Source organism: Furipterus horrens, unplaced genomic scaffold (genome assembly GCF_987537825.1).
Source record: "Furipterus horrens unplaced genomic scaffold, mFurHor1.1.pri manual_scaffold_7, whole genome shotgun sequence".
Lineage (NCBI taxonomy): Eukaryota > Metazoa > Chordata > Mammalia > Chiroptera > Furipteridae > Furipterus > Furipterus horrens.
In genome coordinates, this window is record NW_028327177.1 from 50,785,167 (window position 1) to 50,812,752 (window position 27,586).

The following is a 27,586-nucleotide window of genomic DNA, read 5'->3' on the forward strand; positions in this document are numbered from 1 at the left end:
TTAATTCTATGCAGAGAACCTTATGTCATTACTTCTTCAGAATGCCAAATTCTGGAAGGATCAGATAGAAAAATATACAATGTGAAGGAAAATCCTTGTCCTTATAGTATTCACTGAAATTGCATTTCCATACTTTACCTTTTCTTTTGTTCCCTGTCCTACATGTGAGGGTTTGTTTTTTGGTTTTTTTTCTTGGCAGGGGGCTGCTGGCTCATTTATTAATTTATTTTGCTTTCATTTTCTTCCCCCACTAAAAAAATTTTTTTTTTCTTTTATAGTGGTCCCACTTTTTTTCCTATTGCTTCCCCACACCCTACCCACCCATTTTCCCACAGTCAATCCCCACCCATTTTTCCATGTCCATGGGTCATTTATACATGTTCTTTGACTAGAACCTTCCCCTTCTTACTCCCTTCTCTCCCTCCCCCCTCCCCCCTTGTCACTGTTAGTCTATTCCTTGTTTACATACCTCTGGTTCACTTTTGCCCGTTTGTTTGTGTTGTTCATTAGTCTCATGTAATAGATGATAGCATAAGGTATTTTTCTTTCATTGCCTGGATTATTTTAGTAAGCATGATTCTCTTTAGTTCCATCCATGTTGTCTCAAATGGTAGAAGTTCGTTCTTTCTTTCTGCTACATAGTACTCCATTATGTAAATGTACCACAGTTTTTTGATCCACTCATCTACAGATGGGCACTTAGGTTGTTTCCAGCACTTGGCCATTGTAAATAGAGCTGCTGTGAACATAGGGGTGCATAGGTTCTTTTGAACTGAGGTTTCAGGATACTTCAGATATAATCCTAGAAGTGGAATCGCTGGTTCAAAAGGAAGTTCCATATTTAGTTTTTTGAGGTAATTCCATACTGTTTTCATAGTGGCTGCACCAGTCTGCATTCCCACCAGCACTGAACCAGAGTTCCCTTCTCTCCACATCCTCACCAGCATGTGTTGTTAGTTGATTTGTTGATGATGGCCATTCTAACTAGTGTAAGGTGGTATCTCATTGTGGTTTTTATTTGCATCTCTCTGATGACTAGTGATGTTGAGCCTTTTTTCACAGGCCTTTGGACCCTCTGTATGTCCTCTTTGGAGAAGTGTTTGTTCAGGTCCTTTGCCCATTTTTTAATTGGGTTTTCTGTCTTCTTGGTGTTGAGTTGTACAAGTTCTTTATATATTTTGGAGATCAATTCCTTGTCTGAGGTATCATTGGCAAATATGTTTTCCCATATGGTTGGTTCTCTTTTCATTTTGCTGATGTTTTCTTTCGCTGAGCAGAAACTCTTGAGTTTGATGTAGTCCCATTTGTTTCTTCTTTTCTTTATTTCTCTTGCCTTAGGAGATATATCAGTGAAAATGTTGCTATGCAGGATATCTAAAATTTTCCTGCCTAAGTTTTCTTATAGGACTTTTATGGTGCCATGGCTTACATTCAAATCTTTGATCCATCTTAAGTTTATTCTGGTGTATGGTGTAAGTTAGTTGTCTAGTTTCATATTTTGCAAGTCCCTGTCCAGTTCTCCCAAAACCATTTGTTGAAGGGGTTCTTTTCACTCCATTTTGTTTTTCTTTCCCTTTTGTCGAATATTCTTTGACTATATAGACCTAGGTTTATTTCTGGGCTCTCTATTCTGTTCCATGGTCTATATGTCTGTTCTTATGCCAGTACCAGACCGTTTTGATTACCATGGCCTTGTAGTATTGTTTGGTATCAGGTATCGTGATTCCTACTACTGTGTTCTTCTTCCTCAAGATTGCTGTTAGTATTCGGGCTCTTTTTTGGCTCCATGTAAATTTTTGAAGTATTTGTTCTAGGTCTGTGAAAAATGTCAGTGGTATTTTAATAGGGATTGCTTTGAATCTGTAAATTGCTTTGGGCAGTATGGACATTTTAATGATGTTGATTCTTCCCATCCATGAACATGGTATTAGCTTCTATTCATTTGTATCTTCCTTAATATATTTCAGTTTTATGTAGTTTTCTGACTACAGGTCTTTTACCTAGGTTTATTGCTAGGTACTTTATTTTTCTTTTTATGGTAAATGGGATTTTTTTTTTTTGTAGTTTCCATTTCTTGATATTTTATTGTTGGGGTACAGAAATGTCTTCAATTTCTGAATATTGACTTTGTACCCTGCTATTTTGCTCAATTCACTTATTAGGTCAAGTAGTTTTTTCATGGTGTCTATAGGGTTTTCTATGTACACTATCATGTTGTCTGCAAATAATGACACTTTTACCTCCTCTTTTCCAATTTGGATGCTTTTCATTTCTCTTTCTTGTCTGATTGCTGTGGCTAGAACTTCCAACACTATGTTGAATAGGAGTGGAGAGAGTGCACATCCTTGTCTTGTTCCTGATCTCTGGGGGAATGCTTTCAGTTTTTGTCTATTGAGTATGCCATTGGCTTCAGGTTCCTCATATATGGCCTTTATTATGTTGAGGTGTGCTCCCTCTATTCCCATTTTCCTGAGAGTTTTCATCATAAATGGGTGTTGTACTTTATCAAATGCTTTTTCTGTATCTATTGATATCATGTGGGTTTTTTTGTCTTTCATTTTGTTTTTTTTTTATGTGGTGTATTACGTTTATAGATTTGTGAATATTGAACCATCCTTACATCCCTAGGATGGATCCCACTTGATCGTGGTGTATAATCTTTTTAATGTGTTGCTGGATCTGGCTTGCCAATATTTTGTTGAGGATTTTAGCATCTATGTTCATCAGTGATACTGGCCTGTAGTTTTCTTTCTTTGTTGTGTCTTGACCTGGTTTTGGAATTAGGGTAATACTGGCTTCATAGAACGAGTTTGGGAGTCATCCCTCTTCTTGGATTTTTTGAAATAGTCTGAGAAGGATAGGAGTTAATTGTTTCCTAAATGTTTTGTAAAATTCACCTGTGATGCTATCTGGTCCAGAGCTTTTGTGTGCCGGGAGTTTTTTTGATTACTATTTCAATTTCATTAGTTGTTATCGGTCTGTTCAGGCTTTCTGCTTCTTCTTGATTCAGTTTTGGAAGATTATATGTTTCCAGAAATTTGTCCATTTCATCTACGTTGTCAAATTTCTTGTGGTACAGTTGTTTGTACTAATTTCTTACAATCCTTTGTATTTCTGTGGTATCAGTTGTGATTTCTCCTCTTTCATTTCTGATTTTATTTATTTGGGTCCTCTCTTCTTTTCTTGATGAGCCTGTTTAAAGGCTTGTCGATTTTGTTTATCTCTTCAAAGAACCAGCTCCTACTTTTGTTGATCTTTTGAATTGTTTTTTTCTTCTCGATGTCATTTAATTCTGCTCTGATATTGATGATTTCCTTCCTTTACTCACTCTGGGCTTTGTTGTTGTTACTCTGGTTCTTGTAGCTGTAGGGTTAGGTTTTTTATTTGAAATTCTGCTATCCTTTATAGGCAGGCATGTATTGCTATGAACTTTCTTCTCAGGACTGTTTTCACTGTGTCCCATGGTTTTTGGGCTGTTGTGTGTTCATTATCATTTGTTTCCAGAAACTTTTTGATTGCTTCCTGATGTCATTGTTAACCCAATCATTATTTAATAGCATGTTATTCATTCTCCATGAGTTTGAATGTTTTTGAATTTTTTCCTTGAGGTTGATTTCCAGTTTTAAGCCATTGTGCTCTGAGAAGATGCTTGATATAATTTTAATTTTCTTGAATTTGTTGAGGCTTGTTTTGTGTCCTACCATGTGGTCTATCTTTGAAAATGTTCCACATGCACTTGAAAAGAATGTATATTTTGCTTCTTTGAAGCAAAAAATTCTATATATACCAACTAAGTCCATTTGATCTAGAGTATTGTTCAATGCCTCAGTATCATTGGTGTTTCTGTGCTTCAAAGATCTGTCCATTGTTGACAGTGGGGTGTTAATGTCCCCTGCTATGAGTGTGTTGCTGTCTGTATCCTTCCTGAAGTCTTTCAAAAATTTCCTTACATATTTGGGTGCTCCTCTGTTGGGTGCATATATGTTTACCAGGGTTATATCTTCTTGATGGATTTTTCCCTTAAGTATTATGAAATGTCCTTCTTTGTCTCTTTTTATGGCCTTTGATGTGAAATCTATTTCGTCTGATATAAGTATTGCTACCCCAGTTGTTTTTTTTTTTTTCACATCCATTTGCTTGAAATACTTTTTTCCATCCCTTCACTTTTAGTCTGTGTAGATCGTTTGTTCAAAGGTGGGTCTCTTGTAGACAGCATATATATGGGTCATGCTTTCTAATCCATTCAGTTACCTTATGTCTTTTGATTGGTGCATTTAATCCATTTACATTTAAGGTTATTATTGATAGCTACTTATTCATTGTCATTTTCCCCCTTTGTACTTGTATTCCTCTCTGTCTCTCTCTGTTTCTTCATCTTCTTAAAGCAGACCCTTTAGCATCTCTTGCAATGCTGTTTGGTGGAGATGTATTCTTTTAGCCTCCTTTTATCTTGGAAACTCCTTATTTCACCTTCCATTTTGAATGATAGCTTGCTGGGTAGAGTATTCTTGGTTGTAGGCCTTTGTTTTTCATTGCTTGTAATATTTTTTGCCATTCTCTTCTGGCTTGTAGTGATTCTGCTGAGAAATTTGATGATAGCCTTATTGGAACTCCTTTGTATGTTATTAGTTGTTTCTCTCTTGCTGCTTTTAGGATTCTCTCTTTGTGTTGGAATGTTGCCATTTTAATTATGATGTGTATTGAAGTGGGCCTGTTCAGTTTGTCTTCATTGGGACTTTCTGTGCTTCCTGGACTTGCGTGACTCTTTCCCTCCTCAAGTTAGGGATGCTTTCTGTCATTACTTTTTCAAACAGGTTTTCTATCCCTTGCTTCTCTTCTTCTCCTTCTGGAATTCCTATGATATGGATATTATTACGTTTCATGTTGTCCTGCAGCTCTCTTAAAACCTCCTCATTCTTTTCAGTCTTTTTTCATTTTGTTGCACTGTCTGGGAATTTTTTTCTATGTTGTCCTTCAGCTCGCTGATCCGATCTTCTTCCTTTAGCCTGCTTTTAATTCCCTCTGTTCTTCAATTCAAAAATTGTATTCTTTAGTTCCTCCTGGCTCTTATCGATAGCTTCTATGTCCTTTTTCATGCTGGTGTAATTCTCAATAAGTTCCATATAGTTTCCCTGGACTCCTTTCTAGTTTTCTTTGAGCTCGCTGATCTCATTGTGCTTCCCTGAAATCCATCTTTTGAATTCCATGTCTTATAGTTTGCTTACTTCTATTTCATTCAGCACTTTTTCTGGGGATTCTTCCTTTCCTTTCGATGGGGGATTGTTTCTCTGTCTACCCATTTTTGTGACTCTTCTTGTTTGTTCCTTTTTTTTTAGATTGATCTGTACTTCCTGGATGTGCCCCTGGTGGCGTCAGATCGTGTACCAGTCTGGGCCTAGGCAGTCTGTTGGAGACTACCAGAGACCTACTGCCTTTGTTTGTTTTCTTTAGTTGTTACTCTATTCAATCTGTGATCAGCCATCAGGCTTAATGACCGAGGGTGGTGCAGCTTAATTCCTGTAGGCAGTGCTTTTGCTTCCCCTCAGGCTGATTGCACTTGGAGGGGAATGGTCTGCACATCATGCTGTAATGAAGCAGCCTTTTCTGTCTCTCTGTTGTTATAAGACTTCTCTCCAGCTAGTGTTCAGTTGGTTATTCCAGGTGGTTTCTCCACAATTAAGTTTTAAGTCCAGCCTGGTCCTGGGAGCAGGTTAGTGTAGCTTCCACTTACTCCTCTGCCATCTTGGATCAAAATCTGCTACATATCATTTAAACATTGAACTCGTCTCCTAAAATATTCTTTCTTTCTGTGTATTTAGTTGCATTTTATTGTATGATAAACAGACTCTAAAATCATTTTAAATTTTGTTTGATCATTTTTCTAGTAATGGATTGGTTTAGATTATGGAGTACTTGGTAGGTTTAACTACTGGCATCTTTGTCTTTCCTGGTGTTTCAGTACATTTCCCCATAGGAGAAAAATTAATCCTTTTCCAGATTCTAACTTGCCTGTAGAATTCTTCAACTACTTTTCATTAGATGGTTATCTAACTCCTAGAATGTTTCAGGTACTGATCTAAAAACCGGAGAAAGGTAAATCAGACCCCCTTTCCTCCCTCATTCACTTAAGTGTCATATTCTAAATATAATTATATAAAAAGGAGTTTATAAGCCTTAAATGTGGACTTTGCTTACATACTGTCTTTGCAACTAATTTAAAATAAACTCTATTCTTAAAGGTCCTTATAACATAGACATTTCTTTCACACTGCACTTGCCTAACTAGATTTGTATGTAATTCAGTTATTGAGGGGGCATACTCTGCCTTGTAGATTGCTTTGGGTTGTAACTACTTGCTAATCAGGAACCAGAAAAGAAAAGGAGGGACTTCTGGTTTCTGTTTCTGCATGTAAGGAGTTTGCAAGTCACCGTGTTATTGTGACAACAAGTAAAAAGCTGAACAGACTGAAAAATCAACAATTCTTGGATCGATGAGAGAGGGGAGGACATAAGACAAACCACTGTCCTGCGAGACTGGAGAGTCAGTCAGGTGAATGAATACAGGGAGTCAAGGCTTCCTGGAGCAGAGACTCACAGGCAGAAACTAATGTAGGAACCAGTACATGGGTAGGAAAACCTGAACTGTAATCGATGAATTTCAGGAGGCTCTGTGTGGACAAATTTGAGACTTAAAATCTCCAAGGGGACCAAATCATAGAGGGTTTCCATCATAGCTCCAGAAACAAGACCAGGTTCTCATGGTAAATATTGGAGAAAAATCCCCTTGGACTTCTGGCAGGGGGAAGGAAAAAGGAACCATTTTGAAATATGTCAGGGCACTGTGTTGTTCTTAACAAGGTCTGCCTTCAGGGGAAACTAGTTAACCAGAGCCTTACCTACTGGGATATTATTAGAGTTTAACTGACCTGGAGAAGGGAAATAATTAACTGTAGCTGATTCTAGCCATTGTGTCCCACCCAAGGGGGGATTAAAAAAAAAGTCAATCCTGAGGAACATTTGTGAAGGTCACAGTCCAGAGGCACAGGGTCACTAAAAGACTGAATCTTAATCATAGGACTATAGAATGTTTCCCCTATCCTGTCCTCTCCACCACATTGCAGAAGGCCTATTTTCCTGATTCCTTTTATCTAGTTTATCATGTCATATTTCAGCTATCAAGAAAACGTTACAAGTAATATTAAAAGGCAAAAAATAAAATTTGAAGGGCACAGTAACTATTAGAACCAGCCATGGCAGTGATGTTGGAAATATCAAACCAGGGATTTCAAACAACTATGATTTATATGCTAATGACTCTAATGGATAGAGTAGACAACATACAAGAACAGATGAACATTGTCAGCAGAGAAATAGAAATCCTAAGAAAGAACCAAAAAGAAATGCTAAAGATCAAAAAACACTAACAGAAATGAAGAATATCTTTGCAGGGCTTATTAGATGACTGCACATCGCTGAGGAAAGAATCTCAGAGCTAGAAGATATATCAATAGAAACTTCTAAAACCGAAAAGCAGGGAGGACAGAGACAAAAGCAAAACAGAAGAGTATCCAAGGACTTTCAGAAAACTACAAAAAGTATAACATACACACAATGGTGATACAAGAGACGGACTAGAAAAAATACTTGAAACAATAATGATTGAAAATATCATCAAATTAATGTCAGACACAAAACAACAGATCCATGAAGCTCAGAGAACACCAAGCAAGATAAATATGAAAAGAAAGAACAAAAGAAAAGAAAACTGCACTAGGCACAAAATTTTCAAATTATAAAAAATCAAAGATAAAGGAAAATATCCTGGGTCCTGGCTCGGTTGCTCAGTTAGTTAGACTGTCATCCCAATACACCAGGTAGCGGGTTTGATCCCTGGTCAGGTCACATATAAGAACTAATCAGTGAATGTTTAAGTGGAACAAAAAATTGATGATTCTGCCTCTCTCTCTCAAATTAAAAAATAAAATTTTTTTTAAAAAGAAAAACATCCTTAAAGAAGCCAGAGGGATAAAATACCTTACCTTAGAGAAACCATGATAAGAATTATATGCAACTTCCCAGAAACCCAGCAAGCAAGAAGAGAATGGAGTGAAATATTTGCAGTGTTGAGAAAATGAAATCACCAACCTAAAATTCTATACCGTGTGAAATTATTCTTCAAATGTGAGGAGATATAAAATTTTTCTCAGATAAACAGAAATGGAGGGAATTTGTTTATAGTATCTCTGCAATGAAAGAAATATGAAACTAAGTTTCTTGAAGAGAATGAAAATTATATATAGGTCAGAAACTCAGATCTGTATAAAAAAAGAAATAACTGACTTCCGGCCAAGATGGAGGCGTAGACAGACACGCTGTGTCTCCCTCCACAACTAAGAAGGAATACAACTACCTCAAAACTAGAAACAACCAGAAGTTCCAGAAAACGAAACTGCATGGAAGTCCAGCAAACAAAGATATAAAGAAGAAATACTCATTCCGACAGGTAGGAGGGACAGAGCTGGGGTGGAGAGGATGTGGTGTGGGGGCAGCAGCAGCGGCAGGCTGGCAGAAAGTGCAGTCACACATTTTAAAAGGTCAGGAGGGACACCTGGGGAGTGTTCCCAGCTCTTCACCGGACCTAACAGCTCACAGTCCCAGCACCAGGGAAAATCAAGCCTCATTGCTTCTGACTGTGGAGACTAGTGGGGATTGAGGTGAAGGCAGAAACTACTTGTCTGTCAGCAGAGTCAGCTTGTTTAAAGAGCCCCCACGGTCCTAGAACGTGTTCAGACCCACCCACTCTGGGAACGACAGCCAGGGCAGCAGCTAGAGGGGCACCAGTCTGGTGTGGAGGTGGGAGATGTGCCTGGAATAGGGGCAAGTGCTGGGCAAGCAGCATTGTTCCTTCTCGGACCCCTCCCGCACATACAGCACCACAACGTGGTGAAACAGGTCACCCGGTACTGACGTATCCCTAAGACTCTGCCCCTTACAATGTTAAAGGAGTGACAACTCTACCTGGGATATAGAGGCAAACAAACACAGGAGCCTGTCAGAATGAGGAGACAGAGAAGTATGGCCCAAAAGGGGAAACAGATCAAGGTTCCAGTGGGAGAACTAAGCGATGAGGAGATAGCCAACCTAACAGATGAGGAGATAGACAACCTAACAGATGCAGAATTTAAAACACTGGTGATAAAGATGCTCACAGGCTTGACAGATATGCTTGATTACAGCAAATGCATAAAAGAAGTGAAGGCTATGCCAAGTGAAACGACGGAAAATCCACACAAAATTAATGGTGAAGGGAAGGAAACCAGGGTTCAAATCAATGATTTGGAACATAAGGAAGAAAAAAACAGTCCACCAGTGGAGAATGAGGAAGCAAGAATTGAAAAAAATGAGGAAAACTTCCCAAATTTTGTGAAGGAGATGGACATACAGGTCCAGGAAGCATGGAGGGTCCCAAGAGAGCTGGACCCCGAGGGGACCACACCAGGATGCATCATCATTGAGATGCCAAAGGTGAAAGATAAAGAGAGAGTCCTGAAGGCAGCAAGAGAGAGGCAGAGAGTTGCATATAGGGGGGTGCCTATAGGACCATCAGCTGATTTCTAAGAGGACACTTTGTAGGCAGGAAGGGACTGGCAAGCACTATTCAATGTGATGAAAGGCAACCTGCAACCAGGATTACTCTATCCAGCAAAGCTATCATTTAGAATGGAAGGGCAGATGAAGTGCTTTCCAGACAAGGTAAAGCTAAAGGAGTTTGTCATCACCAAGCCATTATTATATAGAATGTTAAAGGGACTTATTTAAGAAAAGGAAGATCAAAATTATGAACATTAAAATAACAAACTCACAACTATCAAAAACAGAATCTAAAAAATAAAAACAAAAACGAACTAAGCAAACAACCAGAGTGGGAACAGAATCATAGGCATGGGTAGCAGGTGGAAGGGTGTCAGCTGAGAGGTGGAAGTGGGGAGAAGGATGGAAATGATGCAGGAATTAAGCATAGTTGGAGGGTGCAGAATAGACAGAGACATTAAGAATAGTTCAGGAAAGGGTAAAGTCAAAGAACTTATATGCATGACCCATGGACACGAACTAAGTGGGGGTGGGACTGCTGGAGGTAGGGAGGGAACTGGGTGGAGGGAATCAAAGGGAAAAAAAATTGGTACAACTGTAACAGCATAATCAATAAAACACACACAAACAAAAAACTCGAGTTTTAAAATTACATTTGAATCCAAATACTCTTTCTGCCACTAATTAGTTATCCTAACATTACAACGTGTCATTTATTATTGCTAAACTCCAATTCCTTATCTATAAAGTGAGCCTCATTTGTAGCTTTTATGCATATTACTATGAAGAGTAACTGAGAAAATGTATATCAGGCAGTTAGTAGTGGAGTGCTTAATCAACAGCAGGCACTAAAAAATAGTATATGTTGTGATGTTGGTCACTACTTTTCCTAGGCCAAGATTGAAGACTCCTTCAGTGTGTTTGCCCATTTCATGATAGGTGTTTTATGAGTGCACCTGCCCACACCGGGCTGAGTATTCAGCAGTTTTTGAGCAAAAATGGCCTGGCCTCATGCCCTGCCCTTCCTATTCTCACCATCTTGCCACCAGTGACTTTTTTCTTTTGTTTCCCTGGCTGAAAAAAGTCCTCCAAGGGAAGCATTTTGCTGATGTGGAAGAGGTGATACAAAAAATGGCAGAAGCACTAAAAAGCATCAAAATCAACGAGTTCAAAAACTTTTGAGTAGTGAAAAAACTGTCTTGGCAGGTGTATTGCATCAAATGGAGAGTACTTTGAAGATGACTGGAGAATAAATACACAGTTTTTTATAAATTCTGGGTATTTTATTTCCCCTTTGTATGTTTCTATAAATTCGGTACAGGTGAGAGAATAGTGTGATTTTTTACATGGTCCAGTTGTTACATAGGAAAATAAGTTCATAAAGCAAAACTTGTTTTGTTTGTGTATAATATACAAAATCATGATAGAAATTGGAAGAATAACTCAGTTTATAACTGTACTAAGTTATCATTAAAGAAAATAGGACTGAACTTTGGCCAAGATGGAGGCCTAGACTGACACACTCCATTTCCCTCCACAACTAAGAAGGAATACATCTGCAAAACCAGAAATAACTAGAAGTTCCAGATAATAAAGCTACATGGAAGTCCAACGTATGAAGTTATAAAAAAAGTGGTGCTTGTCTGGACAGGTAGGAGGGGTGAAGCCGGAGAGGACAGGTCAAGCTGTGCTTGTGGTGATGGTGGTGGGATAGCGGTAAGCACAGATACCCATATTTAAAAAGAGCTGAGAAACGCCTTTAGAGCACCCACTGCTGAAGACCAGACCCGTCAGCTCACAATTCCAATGCCGGGGAAGGCAGGGCCCCATTGCCTGGGACTGTGAAGGCCAGAGGGGGTGGGGATGGAGGAAGAAGCATCCGGTCTCTCAGTGGAGAGTAAACGGCAAGAATCCATCTTGGACCCCCACCCCCACACGAAACATCACAGCGTGGTGAGAGGGTTGCCCGGTAGTGATGAGTGCATGGGGCTCTGCTCCCCATAGTGTAGGAGGTGTTACAGCCCTGCCCAGGAAGCAAAAGTAAACACAAAATTGTCAGGATGGCAGAGATCATGATAGAGAGCCCAGTGATGCAACTGACGAGCCAGCAAATATCTGATCTAATAGTTCAGCAGATAGGAAATCTTAACTGAGGCACAGTTTAGAGGTTTGGTTGTAAGAGTGCTTACAGACCTGACAGCAGATCTTAAACAAGATGGGGAAGGAATGAAGGCTAGTCCTGCTGAAATGAATGAAAACACATACAAAACAAGTGGTGAGGAAGGGAAAGCCAGGGTTCAAATCAACAAATCAGAACATAGAGAGGGGACAGTCAACCAGTGCGGAAAGAGGAAACAAAAAGTGAGGAACATGAGGAGAGGCTCAGAAACCTATGGGACAGCCATAAGCAGGCCAACATTCGAATCATAGGGTTGCCAGAAGGTGAAGAAGAACTAGAATTTGAAAGATTATGTGAGAAAATAAGGAAGCAGAACTTCCATAACTTGGGGGAGGAAATAGACTTACAGGTCCAGGAGAGTTCCAAAAAACTGAACCCAGGGAGAACCACACCAAGACACATTATAATCAAAATGTCAAAAATTAAGGATCAAGAGAGAATCTTAAAAGCAGCAAGAGAGAAGAGAATTATATACAAAGGGGTCCCAATAAGGCTGTCAGCTGATTTCTCAAAAGAAACTCTGCAGGCAAGAAGGGACTGGCAAATATTCAAAGTAATGAAAATCAAAAACCTACAACCACGATTACTCTATCCAGCAAAGCTGTCATTCAGAATAGAAGGGTAGAGAAAGTGCTTTCAGGACAGAGTAAAACTGAAGGAGTTCATCAGATCCAAACCACTGTTATATGAAATGTTAAAAAGACTTGTTTAGGAGAAAGAGAATCAAAACTATCAACATTAAAATGAAAACTGTATCACAACAACCAACAACAGAAGCTAGGGAATTGAAACAAAGGCAAACTAAGTACGCAATAAGAGTGGGAAAAGAATCATAGGCATGGGGAACATATTCAGGGGCGGTCAGTTGGGAGGTGGAAGGTGTGAAAGGGAGGGAAGGTGGTACAGGAATTAAGAAGCATAGTAGGAGGGAGTGGAGTAGATAGGAAGATGTTGAGAAGAACTATATGCACAACCAATGGGCATGGACTAAGGGAGAGTGGACAACTGGAGGGAGGGGGGGTCACTGGGTGGAGGGGAACAAAGGGAAAAGAAATTGGGACAACTGTAACAGCATAATGAATAAAGCATATTAAAAAAATAGGACTTAAATTTTTTTTTTGCCTGTTAATAAATACAAATTTGTATGGAAAACAACAATAAAGTCAGTATTTTCTAAGATGAATTGTGTTTATACTTTCAGAGAGGAATATTTAATTTATTATTAATATTTTATCCACTTGTTTTCCAAAACAAGATAGGTAAAGATTAAGAGAACTATACTTATGACTCAGTTGTATTTTTAATAATTATTATGATAAATCCACAGAAAGACATGGGATATAGAATTCTACATTCATTATCATTTTAGTTATGAAAATTTACACACTGAAAGAGGATTAGCAAAAGTAATACAAGGACAGTAGTAACAGATTTTTCTCTTGAGTTTCTTGGCAGCCAAGGAAAAAAGAAAAAAAGGGATACTGTAGTTTTCATAGATTAATATGTTGGTCAGGAGAAAATTTACTTTTATCTTGACATTAAATTATGTAGGTGAAGTTATCATGTGGTTTCTAGCACTGAATTATATGGCTGAAGTTACCATGTGTTTAAATATAGAGGTGAAATCAGTTTGTTGAATGATAGCGTTGTGTCTTCCACTATAGTTTTGTAGAAAGAATAATAATTTTTGACTGTTTAAACAAACCTAAATATAGTGAAGTTTGGCACTTAATTGTAATGTAGTGAAGGCCTTTCTGTTATTCTAAGTGTTAACATAGGCCAGGGGTATATGCTTCCTGGTGTCCTTGCTTCTAACAGAATAGAACCTTGGTAGCTAATGTCATCATCAGATCAGCTCTTCCAAATCTTAGCTTTCTCATTGGTGCCTCGTGGAAACTGGAAAGCAGTCTGTCAGTATTATAATAGAAGCTGAAGTGTACAATTTTATGGCCATTTAAAAGAGAATGAAATAGGTTATTTCTTAATCATATGTAAACTCTTTCTTAGCACACAATATAATCTCCTTTGTGATCTGTTTTGTACTTTTTTTTGAGTTTCAAAGATAGTGGAATCCCAATTGATTTAAGTTACAAAAAAAGTTAAAAAGAAAAAAATTAATACTTCTCAAATTTTGCTTTGTAGGTAGTAGAAACAAAGATTTAATACCAAACTTTTGTAAATTGCTGGTATAAATTGGGCACTTTAGAAGTTGAATTTTTATTGTTACATTGATCTTCATGTATAGAGAGGAAAGCTGAGTAAATAGAGTAATTTATTTAAAATAGCTCTTCTTGTGTCCTTTGCTATAGATACGTTATAATCCTTTAAAACAAAATCTGTAATAGTTTTTCCTTTTGTCTGATAGTGTAACCTTAACCTGAATAAATTTTTCACATCTGCTTATTATTTTCTAATCTATAAAAATAGAGTCTTTACTGCACCTTTTAGGCTCTTACTGGAGTCTAGGCAGCCTCAAGTAGAAAGAGAATAGGACCCGAGCCCTGGCCAGGCTGTTTGCTCACTTTGCACCTGAGCAAATTATTGAAGTTTTCCCAGGCTCCATTCTCTACCTGTAAATGGTAATAACACAGACCTCACAGGGATGCTGTCAAGATGGAGGGTAATAACATGGAGATACCCGTAATCATGTTTTCACGATGGCTTGTAGGAAAGTGTGGAATGCAGCAACCATTCTGTGTTGCCAGCCACAGGTACTTGGTGTCAGGACCTCCCTCTGGCTGGGGTCACAGAGAATTCAGAGGCAGCCTTGAGTGGATCTTGGGAATGTTTTCATTGAATACATGTCGCTGTTTGACATCAAAAAAGCAGACTATAACATTTTACAAGCCAAATTCAAAAAAGTAGATTTTTCCCAAAGGTCCTCTTTCTGTAATATGGTATTTATTTCAGTTGAGCCTTGTTTCAGCTCTCTGATATTTTAACAACCCACATGCTATAGCAAACATACTATTGGGTTGGCCAAAAAGTTTGTTTAGTTTTTTCTGTAAAATAAGACATATTTTTATCTTCACCAAGAACTTTATTGAGTTGGATATTTTGAGTATGTCAATTATCTCCCATGTGATATAACATTTATTGTTCTCAATTAATGTCTAAATTTGATTGCTTTCAACTTCAACCAGTCTTCCTGACCATGAAGCATCATCCAGTGAGAAATCTCCAGCATGACACTTTGCAAACCACTTTTGACATGTTCGATCACTCACAGCTCCTTCTCCATACACTGCACAAATAGTTTTTTGCATTTTTACTTTTCTTGAAATAATAAAGAATAACATGCTGAAAATGTTGCATATTTTTTTCCATCTTCAATATTAAAATGGCTGCCCCAAAATTCACCAATTTCGATAAGGTTTTTTTTTTTTATGCATGCTGATATGACAACTGTCACAATGCAGTCTAACGAAATTGTTTCAAATGAAGTTAGACAACTAGGCATTACTAGAGTCATCTTACAGAAAAAACCAAATGAATTTTTTGACCAACCTAATATTTTCTAGAAAGCTTGAGGAAGAGATTTGATTCTTCTTCCCATGAGTCCCATCTCGACTCTTCTCCTGTTAGACTTTTGGCATTTATGACCTGTAATACATCAAGTTATGTTCTTGATATGCAAGTTCTCAGTTGAACACTTTATGTCTATATGTGAACTTGTCCTTTGCCTTAATCTTAAATTGCATAATCCTTAGAAGACAGAGTAAAGGAAGCCCTGGTTTCTATATACCAGGCACTAAGATCATAAAGAAGTCAATGCATCGTGGCCACCTTGTATGTAGGAAAAAAGCGAGAGTATAGTAGAGCATATTATGCATAATAAATACCTCTGACCAAGAAAACAAAGGAGCAGAGGTGGTGTGGGGAAGAAGCCAGGGTTGGGCATGTTTTTAATTCTCTACCAGAACACCTCACCTTCGCTCTATTTTAATATCCTTCTACTTTGACCCTATGTCTCTTTTGTGAAGAAATCAGCCATTTTTTCTCTACGTCCAAGTGTTCACTGTTGTCCCTGAAATATTAGTTAAATTTGGTATGGGAAATGAACTACCTTAATGTCTCTGAAAGGGATGGAGTAGATGTGACCTTCTGTGTGTGTGAGTGACCAAATCCACAAAGACCCTTTCTGATCACTTAGTGGTAACAGCACTGAACTCTGGGAGGTTTAGCCTTATTCTTTCACCAGTTGTCGTGGCAACACATTTAGAACATGGTCCTTGACATTGGCCCTTTACTGAAGGAATCACAGGTGATTGTAATTGAAGGATGGCTTGGTGTCTTTGAGTGCACTTTAAAAATGTTTCCTAAGATCACTCTTATATGGGAAAAGAATTATTTTCCCTCTACCGTTTTCAGTTCTAAGCTGAGACACCTGTAACAGAAGACAGATTAACAAGATAAAAAGTTTATTAAAATATATACTTCTTGTACACATGGGAGATACTCAGGAATAAAAATGAGTAGCTCAAAGAGGTAGATTTAGAATTTAGGCTTAAATTACATCTTAATAGGGGAAAGGGGGGACAGAATAAATTATTTTTAGGAAACATGCATGGGAAGTAGTTTGTGACAAAGTTTGGGTGTGTGTGGACTTCTAGTCTGTTGTGAGGAGTCAGTGCTCTCTGGTTGATGAAATTCCTGAGGAGATGTTATGACGGTTGAGTCCTCTGTGGAGGATGTGTTTTTAGGCAGATATGGGGAATTCATAGAAAGCCTGTGCCTTCATTTGTTGTTTTTCAGGTGCCTACAGTTTAAAATGATCAATATGTCAAGTGGCATATGTGGGGTTGACACATTCTGCTGCCCTTTATATTAAGTATTCAAAACTGGAATATTTAAAGGCCCTCTTGAAATGAAGCATATCTAATTTCAACTTAATTCCTTAGGTATATGTAGAAAAAATATACAAGATCTGGTAATTTTGTAATAAATATTATATTCCACTCCCCCCACCCCCACCAAACAAAATTAAACAAACCTATGCAGTCACAAATATTTCCTAGATGCAGGCTTCCCCAGAGTGGCAGCATTGATAGTGACCGTGAACTCCTGGTCTTTTTCTGTCTACTAAAATTTATAGGATGGCTTTCCTTTTGGCCTTTACATAAATTAGAACTGTTTGCTTATTCTTGGTTGAACATTAAGATTCCCATTGTCTAAATCATGTCTGTGTAGTTCCTAGTTTACATAAGAATATATTACATGCTTTAAAATGACACCCAGAATTAATGTCAGTGGATAAGAACTTTCTGTAAGGATTTTAAAAAGACCATAAACTATTTCCATGTCATACGAAGTTTCATTTAGTCTCACAGTATTTTAACTCATTATTCGCCTTTGTATACCTGGGCGGTTCCTGACACCTCACTCACTTTGGTTCACAGAGCTGTATCCTATTCCAGTCTTGTTTCACACCAGTGATAACTTTGGGCTAACAGCTGAGATCATCCCCCACCCCTTATTCTATACCTGTGCGGAGAAAGGCAGGGTCACATTTACCAGTAGATGCTGGTGGCACTGAAAGGTTGTTCCCTGGAGACACTCAGACCAGGAGACATTGAAAACCAGGTGAGGAGCACTGGGGATGGCACGGACCCCTGTGCCTTCTGCTAGCCCCTGGGCCTGGGCCTTCACACTCAGTGCATCTCCATTAGCCCATATGTTAATGTAAGAAGTGTTAACACTTCCTTGGCTCCACAGCTCTGGACCCAAGGAAGTAGTGGCCTGTAATGCAAACCCTAGGTCTCTATGCTAAAACTCATGCTTTTTTCTAATTATAGGGGAAAACTTTAAGATAGTCTTTTCCTTACTAGGTAGTTCAAAGACAAAAGTTTGGGCAAGTCATTCACAGAAAATAGGATAAAGATTGTTTTCTGTCCTGGAATTAACAGTGGTATCTGTATGTAATTTAGAGCAAAGTGTACACATATTGTGGGTACATATTCCATTTATCTTCTGAAGGAGAACATCATGCCCTGTGTACAAAATGAGAATAGTTTGTCTGCTCTGTGATTGCTCTGTGGATTCAGTACAGCCATTTCTGAAGGTTTAGATTGTGCCAGGGCAGTCAGCTCCATAACACGGAGCTCTTATTTTGTGATTCTTGATGTTATTTTTGGTGGGTTGTTTTCATGTGCTCTTGTGTTCATCCCCAGATATAGAAGCTTGTATTCTCTAACATCAGGGAGTGTGTTTTTAATGTATCAGTCCACTTATGTGGAATCATACTTAGGTTGATTTTTAAATGTCTTGGATTGCTGAAATGGCAGCAGCAGTAAACAAAGCTTTTACCTAAACAGTAAAGTAGGCTTCACCCGGGAAGTAATTACGTTGCCTTGTAATCATATGCAGCATTACTTGTTTGTGTGTGTAATGATTTGCTTGTGTTATTTTAAATAGTGTTTGAAATTTCATACAGTAGAGGTACTTTTGAAATTTGGAAAAGACTTGTATACTAGGGTGAGTTTATTAATTTTCATATCTTAAAATACACAACAGTGTATATTGTGTTTTGATTTTGAAAGAGATTCTTTGCCATTTAAATTCTAATCTACCTTGTTATTTTATTATTATATTTTAGGGAATATCTTGGTAAACAGCTCCAATCTGAGCAACCTCAGACTGCTGCTGCCCGAAGCTGAACTGTGCCCTCCAGCCTCCCCATGTCACCTGTGACACAACACCTGGAGTGTGAATCTCAGTAGTTAAATAATTTTTCATTTTGTTTGTAATTTTCTTCTGTTGTGTAGCTTTCCCACTGCTAATTTCTGGTAGAAGTGTTTGCCTGTTAACTTGTATAAAAGTAGGTGCTTTCTGTATCTAAGAAAAATATTACTGTTACATATATTGCTTGTATTTCTGTATTTATTGTTCTCTGGAAATGAATATAGTTATTAAAAGATTCTCACTCCAAATGTGGTTCTCCTTTTACTCATTTTGTACTTGGACTTTTAACAAAAATCACCTATTGCCCCAATCAAATTGGGAGAATCGTTGCGAAGTAATGAATGGCAAATACGAGAGGGGACCCCCCAAAAAACAGAATTATCTTCTGGAGGGTGGGCCCCTTGTACAGGCTTCCCCCACTAGGTGACTTCTACAAACCATCTGTATCAGTGTACCACCTGATGTTGTTGTGAGAGGCTGTGTTCAGCTTCAGTGAATTTTTTTGGAGACTCTTACAACATGTTTGCCCATTTCAAGATGGGTGATTTATGAGTGAACCTGCCCATACCACGTTGAGTGTTCAGCAGTTTTGGACCAAAAACAGCATGACCCCTGTGCCCTACCCTCCCTATTCACCCCATCTTGCCCTAAGTGACCTTTTTCATGAAAACAGTCCTTAAAGGGAAACATTTTGCGGATGTGGAAGAGCTGAAACAAAAAACGGCAGAAGCACTAAAAGGCATCAAGATCGATGAGTTCAAAAACTGTTTTGAGCAGTGGAAAAAATATCTCAATAGGCCTGTTGCATCAAATGGAGAGTCCTTTGAAGGTGACTGAAATTTAAACATGTAATAATAAATACACAATGTTTTATAAATAAATTCTGGTTTTGAGGTGTGCCCCCTTGTAAATGTTTTGAAATTGTATGTGTCTGTATCTGTCCATCCACCCCTACACACATACGTATTGCAGCGGTCCACTGCTAATATTTAGAGAGCTTTAAATTTTTTAATTAAATATTAACATGATACTCTGGTCCAAAAGATTTGCTTGTGGAGCTCAATGAAGACTTGTAGCTTTAGATTATTTTATTTCACTCATTTCTTATGCTTTTATTCTTGGATTTTAGTGCTGAAAGTCAGTTTTCTTTGAATACTTTTTGGTTTAAATATTGTCAAAAGATACTTTATTTCCATCCCTTCCATCTTTATCCTGAAACTATAGGCCCTCAGCAGGGCACACATGGCATGTAGATGCCTGCCCCCTCAAATTTGAGTTCCTTGTTTTTAACCTCATCACTGGATCTCTCTGAGTATCATTTCCATTCATTTTTATTTTATTTTCACTTTTCATATGTGATTATTTTTATCAAGTTGTTGAGTAAATGTGGTAAGGCTAATAAACAATTTAGTATGATTAAGTTTTTTTCTCCTGCAGAAAGATACTCATAGAATCCAATTCCTGTATGAGGATCAATGACTTTTTAAATTTTATTTTTCCATTACAGTTTTCATTCAATATTATATAGTTTCAGGTGTATAGCATAGTGATTTGACAGTCATACTTTACAAAGTGACCCCCCTTATATTTTAAAGTACCCAAGTGGCACCATATATAGTTATTATAGTATTATTTACTACATTTTCTATGCCGTACTTTACATTCCTGTGACTATTATGCAACAACCAATTTTGTACTTAATCCCTTCACCTTTTTCACTTAGCCCTTCAACTCCTCTCCCTTTTGGCAACCATCAGTTCTCTATCTATGAGCCTGTTTCTGTTTTGTTTGTTCATTTATTTTGTTCTTTATATATTCCACATATAAGTAAAATCATATGGTATTTGTCTTTCTCTGACTTATTTCATTTTGCATTTTCAACATAGACATCATGTGGGAATAGTTAAAATGATGGCTTTTTCCTGGTCACTAAATTCATGTGATTTTTCTCAGTTATTTTTCTTAAAGAGTTTACTTCATATTTGCCAAGAAAATAGGCCATATGATCAAACTAATTTTTTCTTGACTGAAAGATTTAAAATATTAAGGTGCTTAGACCCAGATATTTTCTTCCCAATACATGAAAGAATACTAGACAGAAATGTTACTAGTTTTTTAAAAATTTTGTTTATTTTTTAGAGAGGGGGAAGGGAGGAAGAAAGAGATGGAGAGGAACATGGATTTGTGAGAGAAACATCCATCAAATACCTCTCTCAAGCCCTCAGCTGGGGACCTGGCCGACAGCCCAGGCATGTGCCCTGACCAGGAATTGAACCAATGACCCTTCGGTTCACAGGCCAGTGCTCACTCTACTGAGTCACACCAGCCAGGGCTGTTACTAGGTTTTTAAGATTCAATTTTTATAAGTCTGGTAACCAGAGATTGTGCAATCTTCTGAATTTCATAAGAACACATTGATACTTTAATATCATACATTCTGATTCTAGTTTCATTTTGCATAGGCTTGTAGTTCTATAGTAGATACCAGTGACAGTCATTCTGGTGGAGATTGTTAGTTTTTTCATTCTCAAGAAGTGCTTTTGTAAATGGGAAGTAATACTCATATGTCCTCGTGTTTTAGTTATCCCATATATTAAAATTAACTTTATTTCTAGGCACTTTTTTTAACCTTTAAATCTTTATACTCAGCTTAAAGAACTTTACAAAAACGACTTTTTTGGCCTAATGTTTTAATGATTAAATCCTCTTAAAAATTAAATACCACTTATATGTTCAACTAAACTAAACACCTAAAGAGTAGACTTATAAATCTGACAAAATCAAAGTAATAGTTAATGCTATAAATCTAGTCAAGGAAATACAGTAAGACAAAGTTTATTAAGCATTGAAAGCATCTAAACAGCCTAAACGAGGACCACAATTATTACAAAACGTGTTATTCCACCTGCATAAGCACAATTTACACCGAAATTTCTCTACATTTCTTCTTATGTATTCCTTTTTAAAAATCTTATTGGTCACAAGTCTCAATTTTTCAGAAATAATTTCACTGAAAGTTGAAATATATTAAAAACTTGGTGCAGAATTTAGGTATTTTATTGAATTTATTGTTGCTGAGGGCACAATAGGTTTTACAGAACTTGACAGAAAACCCAACTAAACAAATAATTTCTAAAATATCCATTAATCACTTACAATAAAATTAACCTTGAGCACATATGCACAGTAATTTGAAGGGGGGGGGCGGAACCTTAGGATTTTCAGATCTTGCGAGGCACATAGATGTTCACATTAAAAGAAGAATGAAATCCTATCTTCCTTTTTAGAAAACTCCTTTCTGGGGTCTTGTTGACCCTCATTTTAAAAGATATGTGAGAAGAGCCTTCTTCACCAGTGAAGCTTGCTCCCCACACATTGCACCTGGCTAGTCGCAAGTACCAGATTTATAGACTGTATCAATTAAGAAAACTTTCTGCTTAGCCACATTAGAGGTTAACTTTCATATAATTAAAATTTAAATTATTTTGTAATCTCTAGATGTCAAATCTTGGGAGGCACAGAACCAAGTTTTGATGCTTTTGGCTTATAATTGCTTAAAAGGTTCTCTGTTCTTGTTCTTTGCCTTTGAAAATAGAAAATATTTGAGACTAAATTTTGGAACCACTCAGAGTTAGTAGGTGTCAAATTTGAACCTTGTGATGCAATCACTTTTCAGTTTGAAATTTCTCTCTTGTTTTGCTGTACAAAATGTTCTGTTCTGGTTAAGAGATGTGGCTCCTCTAACTTTCTGAAACAAGTTTCCAATGGAAAGAGTTGGAAAGAATGAGCTGCAAATAATGTTACTTCAACATTTATGCAAATCTGACAGGAGTTCACATTCTCTTTCAGTTTTTAAAAGAGAAAGTGTTGAGTAGTCTTCAAAAAATAAAATAAAAGTGGAAGAAAAAGTCTATGATTGAAGGAACACTGGCTCTAGAGGCTTTACCAGTAACTATTTTTTTGTCTTTTCCATTCTCAGAGAAGAAAGGAAATACCAGGATATTTGGTTGAAAGAACCAATGTACAAAGATTACTGAATCACAATATAATATAGGCAGAAAAAATATTTGCAACAATAGCATAGGTTGCAGGGGGGAGGAAAATTGAATTGAACTCTTGTAAGGTTTTTACATATCCATGAAGTGGGATAACAATGTAAAGTAGAGTGGTAATTTCAGGATGCATATTTTAATTGCCTAGAGCAACCAGTGAAACAATAAGAGGTATAGTTGAAGAGCTAAAAGTACTTCATTAACCCAGAAGAGGACAAGAGAAGAACAAAGAAGAAAGGAGGCATTTAGAAGATAAGTATCAGGAAAATAGACAACCCAACAGTAGCAATAACCACTAGTGGGAGTCTGGGAATCCCACAATTACTCATCCAGAATTTTAACCCCCAGGAAACCATCATTGCTTCCAATTCCCAAGATTTAGAGGAGGGGGGGTGGGGGGTGGAGGGGTTGTTCTAGGGTGCTGTAGTCAGGTTTGATTAATGGAAAGTGGAATAAACTTGTCTGGGAAAAACCAGATTTTTATCACTTGCAAATGCAAGATTCGGGATGGTTTGAAAGAGTGAATTTTGCAGGGTCTCGGTAGAAAGAGTTCAAAACCCTTTCTTGCCATCAAGGGAGTTTTATTTCCTGGTCATTCCACCTTTCTGTTTACTTATCTGTCTATCCATTCTCCCATCTTCCACCTGAATCATTGTTTTGAGATTCTTTTACTGTTTCTGAGACCTAAGTGTTTCTGAGACTTGGCAGTGATTGTGAAGACTTGTTGGCGCCCATTCTCCTCAGGTTTAAGAGAAGGCAGAATTTCTGACAATTCCTGAATACGGAGCTTTAAGCCTTGCCTCACCTGGTACACTGGGGTGATGACTTCCAGCTCTGTCTCTCCAGGGGTTCTTCACTCCCACCCAGTGAAGGAGCTCTGACCTCTAAGTGGGTACTCACATTCCTGTCACGCTGTCACAAGTGACCAATTCCAATAGTAACTGCTCTCAGCGACCTAGGAGTTGGGATTCATTTAGGCACCTCAGTGAGTCTCTGCAGTGCAATAGAGTCGGTTGTGATTTACTTTGATACAATATTAATCTTTATTCTGATACAGAAAAGTAGCAAGAATAATACAAAGGGTTCCCTTATGTCTCTTTCCAAGTTCATGCTGGCTTGATTATGGATACTTTAAAATCTACATTAATATCTGCTCTTGGTATGTGAGTCTCTGATGGTTTTTTCCCCCAAAATACTGTTTAGGATTTTTTCTTTCTTTTTGTCAGTTTATTTTTCTAGATGAGGTTTGAATTATTTCTTTAAGTTTCCATTGAGATATTGGAGTAATTTATTTTAACCTACACATTAATCTGCAAAGGCACTTAGAGTACTAACTTTTCCCATCTGAAAAATAGACTCTCCATTTAGTCAATGTATCTAAAGTTATTGTACCTTCAACATATAAATCCCAGAAATTTTTAAAGTATATTTTATTGATTATGTTGTTACAGTAGTTCCAATTTTTTTCCCTTTTGCTCCCCTCTACCCAGTACCCCCGTTCCCTCCAGCAATCCTACACCCCTTAGTTCATGTCCATGGGTCGTGCATATAAGTTCTTCGGCTTCACCCTTTTCTATATTATTCTTAACATCCCCTGTCTATTTTGTACCAACCAATTATGCTTCTTAGTCCCTGCACCATTTCCCCATTTCCCCCCCTCCCCGCCCCCAGCTGATAACCCTCCAAATGATCCCCATACCTATGATTCTGTTCCTATTCTGGTTTCCTTAGTTGGATTTTGTTTTTCTTTTTTAGATTCAGTTTTTGATAGTTGTGAGTTTCTTGTCATTTTAGTGTTCATAGTTTTGATCTTTTTCTTAAGTAGGTCCCTTTGACATTTCATATAATAATGGCTTGGTGATGATGAACTACTTTAGCTTTACCTTGTCTGGGAAACACTTCATCTGCCCTTCCATTCTAAATGATAGCTTTGCCGGATAGAGTAATCCTATTTGCAGGTTGCCTTTCATCACATTGAATAGTGGTTGCCAGTCTCTTCCTGCCTGCAAAGAGTCCTCTGAGAAATCAGCTGATAGTCCTATGGGCAGCCCTCTGTAGGCAACTCTCCACCTCTTGATTACTGTCCCCAGTACTCTCTCTTTTATCTTTTACCTTTGGCATCTCAGTCATGATGTGTCCTGGTGTGGTCCCCTCTGGGTCCAGCTTGCCCGGGACCCTCTGTGCTTCCTGGACCTGTATGTCCATCTCCTTCACAAAATTTGGGAAGTTTTCCTCATTTTTTTCAATTCTTGCTTCCTCATTCTCCACTGGTTAACTTTTTTTCTTCCTTAGGTTCCAAATCATTGATCTGAACCCGTTTCCTTCCCTTCACCATTGGTTTTGTGTGGATTTTCCTTCGTTTCACTTAGCATAGCCTTCACTTCTTCTTTTATGCATTTGCCGTATTCAAGTATATATGTCAAGCCTGTGAGCATCTTTATCACCAATGTTTTAAATTCTGCATCTGTTAGGTTGTCTATCTCCTCATCTGTGAGGTTGCCTATCTCCTCATCGCTTAGTTCTCCCACTGGAACCTTGATCCGTTTCCCCTTTTGGGCCATACTTCTCTGTCTCCTCATTCTGACAGGCTCCTGTGTTTGTTTGCCTCTGTATCCCAGGTAGAGTTTTCACTCCTTTAACATTGTAAGGGGCAGAGTCTTAGGGATACGTCAGTACCGGGTGACCTGTTTCACCACGTTGTGGTGCTGTATGTGCGGGAGGGGTCCGAGAAGGAACAATGCTGCTTGCCCAGCACTTGCCCCTTTTCCAGGCACCTCTCCCACCTCCACACCAGACTGATGCCCCTCTAGCTGTTGCCCTGGCTATCGTTCCCAGAGTGGGTGGGTCTGAACACGTTCTAGGACCGTGGGGGCCCTTTAAACAAGCTGACTCTGCTGACAGACAAGTAGTTTCTGCCTTCACCTCAATCCCCACTAGTCTGCACAGTCAGAAGCAATGAGGCTTGATTTTCCCTGGTGCTGGGACTGTGAGCTGTTAGGTCCGGTGAAGATCTGAGAACACTCCCCAGGTGTCCCTCCTGACCTTTTAAAATGTGTGACTGCACTTTCTGCCAGCCTGCCGCTGCTGCTGCCCCCACACCACATCCTCTCCACCCCAGCTCTGTCCCTCCTACCTGTCGGAATGAGTATTTCTTCTTTATATCTTTGTTTGCTGGACTTCCATGCAGTTTCGTTTTCTGGAACTTCTGGTTGTTTCTAGTTTTGAGATAGTTGTATTCCTTCTTAGTTGTGGAGGGAGATGCAGCATGTCTGTCTATGCCTCCTTCTTGGCCAGAAATCCTAGATCCCAGAAATATTGTTAAAGGATTTTTTTTTCCTATCAGTTCTTTTACTTTTGTTGTTGTGAAAAGGATTTTCTCTCATTATATTTTCTAACCACAATTGCTAATATATAGGGACATTATTTCTAAATATATATAAATAATTAGCCTTGTCTAGTCCTGTTACAGAATGGGGGTGTCCAAAAACCCCCAGAGTTTGTGGCTGGGGAACAGGGAAAAGGAAGCAGCTTTTAAGATGCCTTTGAATGCCTGGGGCTAGTGGCTAGTGTCTTTGTTACTCAAATGGCTTTGATATTTCCAAGGCCCAAGAAGATGGGAGGGGTCTTGGATCATGGAATGGTACTGAAAGAGCTTACAGAGTCTGCATAAGGTTCTGTGATTGGTCAGAACTGGTTGCCAAGCCCACTTCATCAGAGGATGCAGTCAGAGATTTAAAAAGCAGCTACAGACATTTTAGCGGGCTCACTCTCTCCGTGCTATTTTGAGAAGCTAAGTTTTCCATGCGGTTTTTGAGAAGGTTCTCCATGCTGTTTTGAGAGGGAAATACCATGCAGCTTTGAGAAGGCAGTATACAATGAGGCTGAGAATCCATGTAGTTTTGCATTGAAAGCTGGCGGGCACCACAACAGAAAGACCTCCCCAATCAGAATTGAATGATTGGCAGCTACCAGTAAAGCTGAACTGTGTCTAGGAAGTAGGGAAATGGTATCTCTAACTTTCTAAAACTAGCCTGGTTTGGTAGGGGGAGGCAGAACTATGTGCTTGTCAGTGTTTTAAAGAACATAAGACTTAATGGCAGAAATCTGCAAATAATCTAAATCTATATAATTATTAAATAAACAATTCTTTTTCTTTTCACTAAACTCTGGTATTGAGAGTTATAATTCTGGCGGCAGGCAATTGGACCCCTAACTAAACAGCCTGTGGGTTCTGTTTCAAATCGGAGCAGCCCAGGGGTTCTGTTACAGTCCCTTCACCATATAGTCATTAACTGAACAATCTCTCAGTCTTATATATTTTCTTGGTACATAATTCTATAACCTACAAGTAATGACAACTTTGTTTCCTTCTTTCCAATAACTGTGTATATCCTTTATGTTCTGTACCAGTAATGGAGAGATCTAGGTTAAATATAAGCTCTGCCTCATGCTATCAGTTAACTATCATCAAATTTCCTTAGGCTTAAGCTTGTTTATCTGTAAAACAGAAATGATAGTACCTGCTTCATGGAGTTATCAGCATTAATGGATAGGGTGCTTGAATATCTATGTAATAATTAGTTAAAATTCTCCTTATTAGTTATTGTATTGGTCTGGACTCCCAGGACAACGCTACTAAATAGTGTGTACACTTTGTGGGTCTTAATCTTAAAGGTGAAATCTCCAGTGTTATGATCTTATGCAAGATTCAACTGTTGGTCTGAGATGATTACCATGTTAAAGAGAAATACATCTGTCCTGGGCTACTACAAGTTTTCCATCAGTCAGTGGTAGATGTTGAATTTTATGATTCAATGGAAGTTTATATTTGACTCATGGATGTGATCTTCTAAGGTCACCCTCAGATTAATCTATGGATTCCCTAAGCTGAGATATCCTTGTAGTTCTGGAACAAATAAATAATATCTGGTCATGCATATTCGTATCGTATCGTATCGGCAGCCGTCCGTCTCGATAGACGATGGTGTAGCTTCTTAAGAGTCTATCTGCACCGCTGAAAATGGCTGTGCAGTCCGACTCGGGAGTGACACGGTATCTGTTTCCTCCCGTGTTGAATCGACAT

At 38.3% G+C, this 27,586-nt stretch overlaps 1 protein-coding gene across 3 annotated transcripts in view; it reads left to right on the top strand.

Moving 5' to 3' along the window:
* ATP6V1H (ATPase H+ transporting V1 subunit H) overlaps positions 1–18,710 on the top strand; it is a 165,526-nt gene extending 146,816 nt beyond the window's left edge. For all 3 annotated transcript variants that reach the window (XM_090283699.1, XM_090283701.1, XM_090283700.1), the window contains one exon: positions 18,366–18,710. In XM_090283699.1, the coding sequence (XP_090139825.1) occupies positions 18,366–18,426 (61 nt within the window). In that variant the 3' untranslated portion in view covers positions 18,427–18,710. The remainder of the gene's footprint in view (positions 1–18,365) is intronic.
* Positions 18,711–27,586: the final 8,876 nt, after the last annotated feature.